Consider the following 12,204-nt stretch of genomic DNA (forward strand, 5'->3'; position numbering starts at 1 on the left):
CAGTGGGATGCCACGAGGGGATCTGTCTTTTTAGTTTGCTTTTCTATACACGTAGGAAATTAGACACACAAAACTATTAACAGAATGTTGTTAAGGTTGCAGAGTCAAGCACTGGAAACTTAGGAAATGCCAGAGCTGCCTGTGCTTGACTATGTACTTTTTCATGTTCTTTTAACATAGTGTTGTGTGTGTAACAAATAGTACTGTTCAGAGAGGAACCACCTGTGAACCTCCATAAGACTGTTCTGACCTTAAATGTTTCTTAGGGAAGTACTTTCCTGTTTTTGTTAATGAAACATGATAGTATTAGAATTTTGTTTGCTTCTCTTAGACTATGGTACTGGGCTTGCATTTTTTTCAAATGGAGATGTAAAACTGAGACTCTGACTACTAAAGATCAGTAAAGATGCAGTGGAAAACGTTACAATGTCAGCAGTGAGTGTTAGCATCAACTGTAATGTACTGGCTCTCTGTATATATGTACTTGTATGTTGGCAATAGTGCCATCTAGTGGCTGATCCACATAGAGGTTAATGGACCTATTACTATGACCAGCAAGGGAGATAATTCAAAGGGTAGAAGCCTGTGTTTTTGGACTGGAAGAACAATTCTGGCTGCTTATCTGCTGCGTAGGTGTGTAAATTATCTAGTTGTTGCCTGTAACAGGTAGATTACAGTGTCTTGGCCGGTTTCCACTTGGACAATTGCATTTTTCCTTCCAGTTTCAACTAAGTAGAGTTCTGCACTTCTGGCCGTAAACCGTTGTATAATGTTGCTGTAAACGTGTTGTTGTTTATATGTAACCAACAACACAGAACAACCTTATGTCACCAAGAAGCATGTGTGCCTATTGCTAGGACTTAAGATTTTGTTTGGCACAGATATATTCTCTAGTAAGTTCTCAGTACAGCCTAGGCTTCCTCTTAGAGAGTCCTTTGCTAAGAGTAATCACCTCCTGCAGGATGATGATTTAGCTTGGCTGAGGGTGGTACATTATAGCATGACCGTAGGCATGTAACAGTATTGCACTCAAATGTATTTCTCGCCTCTTAAGGCTAAATCCTGCCTTGCAGTATACTAGGGAGAAAAGAGTTCTAATTCTAAGAATTCTAAGCTCAGGAGACATACTGTACCATACTGATAGTACATAGAGAGCATCTAGGGCCAGAGCCTCAGCTGGCTGCAATGGAGCCATGGTGATTTACCCAGCCTGGGGATCTGGCTGATAATATTGAGCATGTGTGCTCATCTTGTATAAATATTAGCTGTAATATCAAAGACAAAATCTGACTAAAATAAAGTAACATCTGGCATAAATAAGCAAAAAGGAATATATTATTCCTTCGTATACATGAACTTCCACACACACACATCCCGATAGCAAAGTCAATAACTACCTAAACACAAACACTGTGCAACACTAGGCATGTCACTACTCAAAAAATACCACTGTAGGTAACATACTTTTGTTTTCTGAGATGTTTGTGGTTGTATTTTGATTAGTCTTATGGGATGCTCTGAAAAAGGAAATATTAGTAACAAACGTGAAACCTGTTTTACCTCAGGGGAAAGTAAGCCTTTACCAGAGGAAGATGAACTGTATGAGACACCAGCATCCCTTTCTGTTTTCCAATCTTTACCTCCTCCCTCAAGGACAGATGACTTTCCTTCAGTGAGGTAAGAATGCCTTCTGTTTACCACCAAGGAGGTTATTACCACACCTGTCCTGGGATATGCTCACATGATTTAAACAAAATTGAAAGCAGCTGGTTTTTTAAGGGTTGTCATGGTTATTCTCTGATTTCAGGGTCTGCTAACTCTGACTTTTTGCATTCACGTTATGTTGGAGTTATATTAACTGTTACAAAGAAACAGCATAATTAAAACGCCCTTTAGACCAAAATATCAAGCTATGTGTGGTTTATTTTGGGAAAAGTACCTTTCACAAAAAATACAAATGTGTTACTTGTATAAAATTATCAAACCATTTATATCCAGACAGTTATTTTCCTTTCAACTGAGTCCAGTGGCTTTAGATTTACCAAAGTTAGGCAGTGTGAATAAAACTAGATGCTTCCACTAGGAAATGTGATAATGGCTTTTGGAAAGAGAGAGAAAATGAGATGAAATGGCATGGTGGCCAAGTGTGTGGAAATAGATGATCTCTGTGTGAAAGCTGAGAAAGAGGAAGCTCTTGCCTTGGTTTCAGTGTGTTTTGAATATGTCAGCTGGGTCTTTTATTGTGAGATTGTGGTGAAAGTGTGAGAAGTTTGGACAGCTGTTTGTGAGAATGCAGTGCTATAAATCCCAGTCTCTTCTCAGCTATATGCCTAACTTTAGTATGCCAAGAGCTTTATTTCAGTTTTCTTATTTTATTTGTGTTCTGTTCTGTTACATAAACTGTTTAGTACTGAAATATGCCATTTGGAAGAACATATTTGAAATGGTGAGGATAGAAACAACATTAGGACTTATTAGCAGAAAGTCTTGTGTACAATAATAAGCCCATTGACTTAATAGGTATATCTCCAATTATTATTATTTATCTCATAGAGCTGGAAGGGACCTTGAAAGGTCATCGAGTCCAGCCCCCTGCCTTCACTAGCAGGACCAAGTACTGATTTTGCCTCAGATCCCTAAGTGGCCCCCTCAAGGATTGAACTCACAACCCTGGGTTTAGTAGGCCAATGCTCAAACCACTGAGCTATCCCTCACTTTGCGAGCGGAACAGATTAATTCTGTAAATACAGATATTTACAAGGCCAAATTCTGCTCTGATACACTGGTATAAATGTTGAGTAACTCCCTTGAAATAAGTGGGAATCACTCTGGATTTACATTGCTGTAACTAAGAAGTTCATGGGCTAAATTCTGCTTTATTTACAAGAGCAATTGTTCATGTTGTCAGTTTAATGACTCAGAATCGCTGAATAGTTTTTAAAGTCTGGTGCAATTATCAGTAATGTTCTTTCCTGACAATAAACATGCAACATCCTAACATTTTACAAAAGCCTACAGAGTTCAGGGCAGTGGGGAAAATCCTTTTAAAAAATTAGTCAGTTTAAAAGAAATCAAATTGACTGTCCCATAATATCCATTGTTAAATGAAAGCTTTGCACTTTGGTGAAGTAAAAATAATTAAACAAACGAAGGCAAATGGAGTGCATTTCCAGTTCAACATCTTAAAAACAAAACAGTTTGTTGCATTTTTTTTTTATTGACTTCCTCAGGGTTTTCACTTTTTTTCTAAAAATCTTGCACATGTTCATATGTACAATATATCTTGTCATCAGATTCTTAGACCATTTTACTTTCTGTCACACAACATTTAGAATGTCTTCATCATAAGGCATTTGAGCAAGAGTTATGTAGAACTCTTTTCCTTATTACTGACACAGCGAAGATTATGGACCTGATCAAATCCCAGTAAAGTTAATGAAAAGACTTGCATTGACTTCAGTGGGCTACTGGTAGACTCTTCTGAGCAATGTATGTTTACTAGGAACAGTACTCATTAGCATGGGTTACTACTGTAAGGCTACATGTACACTGGCAGCATGTAGGGTATGTGTAGCTACATGCCGCAGTGCAAAACAGGCTGCATCCACACTGAGGTGTGTAGCTACACATGTTAGTGAAAGGCTCAGGCAGCAGGGAGCTGCCGGAACCTTTGCCCTGCAGCAGAACACTAAATTGCTAAAAACAGCAGTGTAGATGGGGGAGGCATTGCTTGGGCACGTAGAGAGCCGTATATGGTTCATACCCACAAGGTTGCCTAAGCAGTGCCTCACCATTTACACTGGGGTTTGTACCTGTGCTATGGTGGGGGGGGGGGTACAGTGTATGTACTTTATACACTACCATGTAGCATGTATGGTGTAAGACATACCTTAAGGGTATGCCTACATTGCAATTAAAAACCCATGGATAGCCCATGCCACCTGGGCTAAGGGGCTATTTAGTTGCAGTGTAGATGTTTGGGCTTGGGCTGGAGCCTGGGCTCTAGGACCCTCTGAGGTGAGAGCAGGGCCAGCTCCAGGCACCAGTGCAGAAAGCAGGTACTTGGGGCGGCCAATGGAAAGGGGCAGCATGTCTGGCTATTCGGTGACGGGTCCCTCGGTCCCTCTTGGAGGGAAGGACCTGCTGCCGAATTGCCGCTGAAGAATGAAGCGGTGGCGGTAGAGCTGCAGCCAAAGTGCCGCCGATCGCGTACCCCACCCCCTGCCGCTTGGGGTGACCAAAAACGCTGGAGCTGGTCCTGGATGGGAGGTCCCTGAACATCTTCATTGCAATTTAAATTGTCCCTTACCCCAAGTCGTGGGAGCCTAAGTCAGCTGGCACAGGCCAGATGTGGATGTCTAACTGCAGTGTAGACATACCCTAAGTCAGGTGTAGTCAACCTATGGCACATGTGCCAAAGGCAGCACGCAAGCTGATTTTCAGTGGCACTCTCACTGCCTGGGTCCTGGCCACTAGTCCAGGGGGTTCTGCATTTTAATTTAATTTTAAATGCAGCTGCTTAAACATTTTAAAAACCTTATTTACTTTTACATGCAAGAATAGTTTAGTTATATATTATACACTTATAGAAAGAGCCCTTCTAAAAACATGAAAAAGTATTACTGGCACACACAACCTTAAATTAGAGTGAATAAATGAAGACTCGGCACTCCACTTCTGAAAGGTTGCTGACCCCTGCCTTAAATGTAGGTTGTAACTCAACTGATTTTATGCTGTATGTACAGAAAAAAAAAATATCGCAAATCTCTAGAAGTGAACAACTTCAAAAACAAGTCTGAGTTGCCCATGCAAGCAAAATGCTCTGATTTTATTTCAAATGGTGTTTTATGTGAGAGGGCCAGCATCTTTAACAATGAAATGATTGTCCCTGTATTTAAAATAAATAGTACTTTGCTTTGAAAATTCCACTGTTCCAAATGTTCTAGGACATTGCTTTGAGCTGTTGGAAATCAAACATTTGTTACATAACCTTGAGCTACTTTTATAGTAAGTTTTGATGAGCTGTTATTTGTGTTTAATCTCTTGTTGCAACTTCTCTAATGCTTCTTGGTTTGCTGTCTTTGCTCTCTTTTAACAATTCTGAGTTCCTGCTTTGTAGACTAAATAGGCACTTCGGGTATGGCTACACTTGAAATTTCGAAGCACTGCCGCGGCAGCACTTTGAAGTGTGAGTGTGGTCGGAGCGCCAGCGCTGGGAGAGAGCTCTCCCAGCGCTGCATGTAAACCACATCCTCTACGGGTGTAGCTTGCAGCGCTGGGAGCCGCGCTCCCAGTGCTGCGGCACTGATTACACTGAGTCTTTACAGCGCTGTATCTTGCAGCGCTCGGGGGGGTGTTTTTTCACACCCCTTAGCACGAAAGTTGCAGCACTGTAAAGTGCCAGTGTAGCCATCATAACCGTTTACAGTGTATTTTGGCTTGACAGTATTCAATTTTCATATTTTTATAATTGACAGATAATTATTTATTTATTTTTAAGCATTTTTTTTCTATTTTGATCTATTTAAATTTTCACAGTTGCAGGAAGTTATGAACTCAAGTAATATCCAGTATACATACTCCGACAGTTTTTTAAAAAAAAATACGACTTTAAGAGTTTTTGAAAAGTTGAAAGTACAAAGTAGTTTACCTCTCAAACAAATTCAACTTTTAGTACAGATTGACCTAGGTAGAAGTCCTCTTTATGCAGGCATAAATTACTTTTCTGATTGTCAGGCACAAACATTCATGTTTTCAGGATCAGACTTGAACAGTTCACAGTTCTTTAATCTCCCATGTGCATTTTAGCAGAATAGAAATTAAATGGCATCATTGGCACTGCATATGAATTCAAAGAGACTGTTAGCTTTGTGTCTCAAGGGTTTTCTAACCAATATTTCCATTAGTGAGAGGAAGTCCTACACTCCACTGACTCTCTGGAGCTGTGTGAGAATACTTCTCAAAATTAATATTAATTCTTCATAAATTTGATGACCAAAAAATGAACCCCCAACAAGAATAAAGTGAATTAACTTAGATAATTTTTTCATATCTTAGCTCATAGAGCTGAGAAGCAATTAAAAAGAAAAATCCTAGCATATGTCACTATTGCTCTTTTTTCCATGTGTATAAGGGTTATCATTTACTCTGCAATAAGGCTGTATTAATCATTCATTATTAAACTATATGAAACTCTGCTCCATTTTAAATATGGAAATAAGTTCATTTTTAAACATTTTTTATTTATATCCATGAAATTTATAAAAACAGGAAGCAAAACATTTTGCTACATCTGCATGGATGTTAATGATTAAAAACTGAGTTTCATTGCAAAACTTTGTGCTGAAAGTCACATGATTGGCTGAATCATACCTCTATGATACACAGTCAGCAGGCCAGTCTGTGCTTACAGACAACCCCTAAATCTGAAGCAAATACTCACCAGCAACCACACACCACACAACAAAAACACTAACCCAGGAACCTATCCTTGCAACAAAGCCCAGTGCCAACTCTGTCCACATATCTATTCAAGGGACAGCATCATAGGACCTAATCACATCAGCCACACAATCAGGGGCTCATTCATTTGCACATCTACCAATGTGATATATGCCATCATGTGCCAGCAATGCCCCTCTGCCATGTACATTGACCAAACCGGACAGTCTCTCCGTAAAAGAATAAATGGACACAAATCAGACATCAAGAATTGTAACATTAAAAAACCAGTTGGAGAATGCTTCAATCTCCCTGGCCACTCAATTACAGACCTAAAAGTCTCAATATTACAACAAAAAAACTTCAAAAACAGACTTCAGTGAGAGACTGCTGAATTGGAATTAATTTGCAAATTGGACACTATCACACTAGGCTTGAATAAAGACTGGGAGTGGATGGGCCATTAAACAAGTAAAACTATTTCCCCATGCTTGTCTCCTTCCTCCCCCAGTTCCTTACATCTCCCTATCAGTTGCTGGAAATGGGCCATTTTCATTACCACTACAAACAGTTCTTTTTCTCTCCTGCTGATAATAGCTCACCTTAACTGATCACTCTCCTTATAGTGTGTATGGTAACACCCATTGTTTCATGTTCTCTGTGTGTGTGTGTATGTGTGTGTGTGTGTGTGTGTATATATATATATATATATACACACACACACATAATCTATCTCTTCCTACTGTATTTTCCACTGCATGCATCTGATGAAGCGGGTCTGTAGCCCATGAAAGCTGCCCTGGTCACATCTGGAAAAGAATGTCTCTTTCCTGAAAGGGAACTTCCTTCTTGCCTCATTTTATGCCATGCACAGCCTCTGTATCCAGGGAAAATAATAGCCACAGTACAGTTGGATGCTGTATTTCTTCTCTTAAATTGATTCCAGCAAAACTCCCCAGTGGTGCTGTAAACGCCAGGCCTGGGCTTACTATTATATAGTGTTATTGCTCAGCCCCTGCCTGAGTGCTTGACTCACTGTGTTTTTTTCTGCCCTCACAAAGGCTTCAGAGGAAGACTCCTGCGGATGAACTAATTCCCCACAAGACATCTTTCCAATTTTAGTGAGGCAGTGTGGTTTCCCCACTGCCCTGGAGAGAGACGAGCCCCAGCTAACCTCTCTACGTGCCTACAGATGGGCCCACCTCTTATATGCCTTTTCTGCCTGAAGTGGGGAGAGCAGGTTTTGTTTCCAAAAAGCCACCAATAAATCCCAAATGGTCTCTGTGGACTCCACACCATTAGTCCCTTCCTTTATTCTCAACACCTGAAGGTTCCTATTCTTATTAGTAGTGGTTTCTAGGGTTCCAAGTGTAAAAGTATAATTAGGCAGGCCAAAAAAGAGTTTGAAGAGCAACTAACAAAAGACACAAAACTAACAGAAAACTTGATAAGTACATCAGAAGAAGGAAGCCTTCCAAACAATGGGTGCGGCCATTATTGAGATGCTAAAGGAGCATTCAAGGAAGACAAGGCCATTGCAGAGAAACTGAATGAATTTTGTACATTGGTTTTCACTACGGAGGATGTGAGACAGATTCCCACATCTGAGCCATTGTTTGTAGCTGACAGATCTGAGGAACTATCCCAGATTTGAGGTGTCAGAAGAGGTGGTTTTGGAACAAACTAATAAACAGTAATAAAACACTTGGACTAGGTAGTTTTCACCCAAGAGTTCTGGAGGAACTCCAATATGAAACTGCAGAACTACTAACTGGTGTGTGTAACCTAGTGCTTAAATCAACCTCTGTACCAGATGACTGGTGGATAGCTAATGTAATGCTGATTTAAAAAAAAAAAAAATGCTTCAGAGCTGATCCTGGCAATTACAGGCCAGTAAACCGATCATTGGTACCAGGCAGATTGGTTGAAACTATAGCAAAGAACAAAATTATCAGATACATAGATGAACATAATATGTTGGGGAGGAGTCAGCATGGTTTTTGTATAGGGAAATCATGCCTTACCAATTCTTTCAGGGGAGATCAACATACATGGACAAAAGTGATCCAGTAGATTTAGTGTACTTGGACTTTCAAAAAGCCTTTGACAAGATCCCTCACCAAAGGCTCTTAAGCAAAGTAAGGAGTCATGGAACAAGATGGAAGGTCCTCTCATGGATTGGTAACTGGTTAAAAGCTAGGAAAAAAAGTTTTCACAGTGGTATGATAGGTAAATAGCAGGATCTCTCAAATATCTGTACTGGGACCAGTGCTGTTCAACATATTCGCAAATGATCTGGAAAAAGGGGTAACAGTGAAGTGGCAAACTTTGCAGATGATCTAAAATTACTGAAGATAGTTCTGTTCAAAGCTGACTGCAAAGAGTTGCAAAGAGATCTGACAAAACTAGGTGATTGGGCACCGAAATAGCAGATGAAATACAATGTTGATAAATGCAAAGTAATGCACATTGGAAAAAAAATCCCAGCTGTACATACAAAATGATGAGGTCTAAATAAGCTGTTATTACTCAGGAAAAAGATATTGGAGTCATCCTGGATAGTTCCCTGAAAACATCTGCTCACAGTGCAGCAACAGTCAAAGCTAATGTAATGTTAGGAGACATTAGGGAAGGGATAGGCAATATGATAAAATATCATAATGCCACTCTATAAAGCTCTAGTACGCCCACACCTTTAATACTGCATTAAGTTCGGGTCACCCAGTCTCAAAAAATATATTTTGGAATTGGAAAAAGTTCAGAGAAGAGCAACAAAAGTTATTAGGGGTGTGGAACAGCTTCCATCCAAGAAGAGATTAAAAGGATTGGGACTGTTCATCTTGGAAAGAGGCAACTGAGGGGGATATGATGGTCTTATAAAATCATGCATGGTATGAAGAAAGTGAATAAAGAAACATTATTTACTTTTTCACATAACACACAAACCGGGGGTCACCCAATGAAATTAATAGGCAGCAGGTTGAAAACAAATATAAGAAAATACTTCCTCACAGAACACACAGTCAACCCGTGGAACAAATATCCAGAGGATATTGTGAAGGCCAAAAGCATAGCTGGGTTAAAAAAAAGAAGTAGCTAAGTTCCTGGGAGGCTAGGTCCATCAATGGCTGTTAGATAAGCTGGTCTGGGACACAGCCCAGTGCTCTCATCTCTCTAAGTCTCTGACTACCAGAAGCTAGGACTGGGTGACAGTGGCTCGATCACTCAATAAATTGCCCCGCTCTGTACATTCCCTCTGAAGCATCTGGCACTGACCACTGTCAGAAGACAGAATGCTGGGCTACATGGACAATTGGTCTGACCCAGTATTGCCGTTTTTATGTTCCTATGTTTCAAGTTCTTTTCAAAGCAGTTCATTTTCTTTCATTGGGGCAAATAAAACTACCATCTTATTACTTGAAGTGTTCAGATTTAATTGTTGTGATGGTTTCCCAGTTTGATAGTTTACTTCTAACCCTCACATGAGCTTTGTCATTGAAGATTTTGTAGCTCAGAGGCAAGTGTTCTGACAATCTCTCTTCCACTACTTAACATCAGCACTTAGTAACAGACACCTTACATTTCTGTAACATCTTCTATCCGAGCATCCCAAAGAGCTTTAAATTTTTATGCTTGTCATTTACTTCCACTGCTCTGTTACTGATGTTTAAAAAAGGCAATAATCAAGGCTTCCTATTAAAATACCTCTAGTTTTGTACACCTAGCCTACTCAAAATCACAAATAAATGAAGTATGTGTGTCTGGAGGGGTGGTTTTTTGCGTGTGTGTGTTTTTGTCCTGACTCTATAACTCCGCTTGTGGATGTATGGGGCTCTCAGGGGAAGATTTGTTCCACAGTGAATCCATGCAGTGGACTATTACTATTTATTGTGTAGTGCCATAGCTATGCATAGCTTCCACATTCACAACTCTGGCCCTGAATCATTAGCCAGTGCATGGATGCTTCTCCGTTTCAGTTACTCCTCATAGAGTGACTGCAGAACTGGGACCACTGAGATTTAAATTTCTGAGAGAAGAAGGGAACAGTGGGAAGATTTAATGGCAAGGATAAACTAAAGATTCTTCATGTCCCAAAGAATTATCTACTTTGGAGCTGTGTGTCTGGACCTCTAGACAAGCAGCTTGCTCCGCTGTGTTTGCCATTAATATTCAGTTAGAATAGGAGAGGAGGGAAAACTGCCATGTTTTAAAACTGTCAGGGCCATAGTCTGCCCTCAGTTATTAGTGTAGCTTCATTGACTTTGGGGTTTTACAGGTATAAAAGAAGGCAGAATTTGACCTGTAGCTTTTATATTGTGAAAATGGGGTCTGACCTGTTAACAACAAACAAAAGTGAGCAGTGAAATTATTTTTAGGGTGATTGAAGAATCCTTTAAAAAAAATATATATACAGACAGCCCTGGTATTTATAGATAGATCCATCTACAAACATAGTAAATAGGGCATATGCCTACATTTACCTAATAGCAATTATTATTTAATAGTTAAGTTTTGTGCCAGTGTTTTGAAAGAATTAGCTATCAGAAACGATCAAATAGCTTTACTTTTGTGTTAATACTCTTTGATAGCCCACCTAAGTAATTGTATAATACTACGTTAAACCATGAGCCATATCTGTTACTGCTGATGTAGTAAATTCTAAAAGTTATAGGAATTTAAACTTGCTCTGTGATGCTGAAGATGTTTCTCAGCTTTGTTTTTGTCCCATTAATCAGGTAACTTGATATTATTTTGGATGCTTAAATCATATAATTAAAGTTTAATTGATGGTTTTGAATCTGAGGCAAACTACATGATGAAAGGGAATTTTCCCAGGAGAGGTAATAAATCAGGTGGAGTAAGGCTTCAGAATTCCATAGGATTAGGTATGCTTTAAAAAGAAACAAGTAAACTGTTTCTCTACTAGGTGCTTTTTTTAGTCAACCAAAATGTCTGAGAGTCGTTTGCAGTAGTATGCAAAAATCTCTGTTTGTGCAAGGTTAACTGAGATTTTAATATACAGACTTCACACTTGTATAATATCTTCTATTCAAGGATATCAAAGGACTTTACAGACATTGAGTTAACCTTATGAACCCCCATGAGATAGATGGGGAAACTGAGGCAGAGAGTGAGGTTAAACAACTTGCTGAAGTTACACAGAGTGTCTGTTGCAGAGCTAGGAATAGAAAGTATATCTGTAGACACCCAGTGCTATGCTTTTCTTAATCATGCCAATCAAAATAAATAAAAAAAATCAAATATATTGTTCCTGTAGCAAGTTTTCCCTTTAAAGACTAATATGGACAAAAATTGTGATTTTGTTTCTTTCTTCAGTTACCTCTGTGAATCTCCACTATGTTTATATGTCAGTACTCTGGGAGGTTTTTTTGATCCTAGATTCATTTCAGTGAGACCTGCATGTATTCATGTTATATCATATCCCTAGCATTTTGAGGACTGATCTATACATGGAGAATGGCCATAATAACCCTCTAGCTCACAGTCAATTTATTCCTGTAACATTTATACATTTTTGGGAAAATGTTTGTCTAGACTATTTCACATTAATTAGAGGAAATTTTGAATCCCCCACCCCCAATATGGTAGTTTCTCTTTAAATGTATATTTCATATAAGCCATTAGCAGATTTTCAAAGCTTCTTACATTGCAGAGCTGATAACCAGATTGTTGTCTTGCTTTGAAAGCCAGTTTATTTCAATGAACAGTTTCACAGCCAGTTGAAGCTGTAGTCACACTAGA

General features: G+C 39.3%; 1 protein-coding gene across 1 annotated transcript in view; it reads left to right on the forward strand.

Annotated features, from left to right (window-relative positions):
- Positions 1 to 12,204, forward strand: part of CFAP92 (cilia and flagella associated protein 92 (putative)) — a 77,325-nt gene that overhangs the window by 14,580 nt on the left and 50,541 nt on the right. Inside the window, exon 7 of the mRNA XM_032805637.2 lies at positions 1,566 to 1,677. Within this exon, the coding sequence (XP_032661528.1) occupies positions 1,566 to 1,677 (112 nt within the window). The remainder of the gene's footprint in view (positions 1 to 1,565; positions 1,678 to 12,204) is intronic.

Source organism: Chelonoidis abingdonii, chromosome 17 (assembly GCF_003597395.2).
Source record: "Chelonoidis abingdonii isolate Lonesome George chromosome 17, CheloAbing_2.0, whole genome shotgun sequence".
Classification (NCBI taxonomy): Eukaryota; Metazoa; Chordata; order Testudines; family Testudinidae; genus Chelonoidis; species Chelonoidis abingdonii.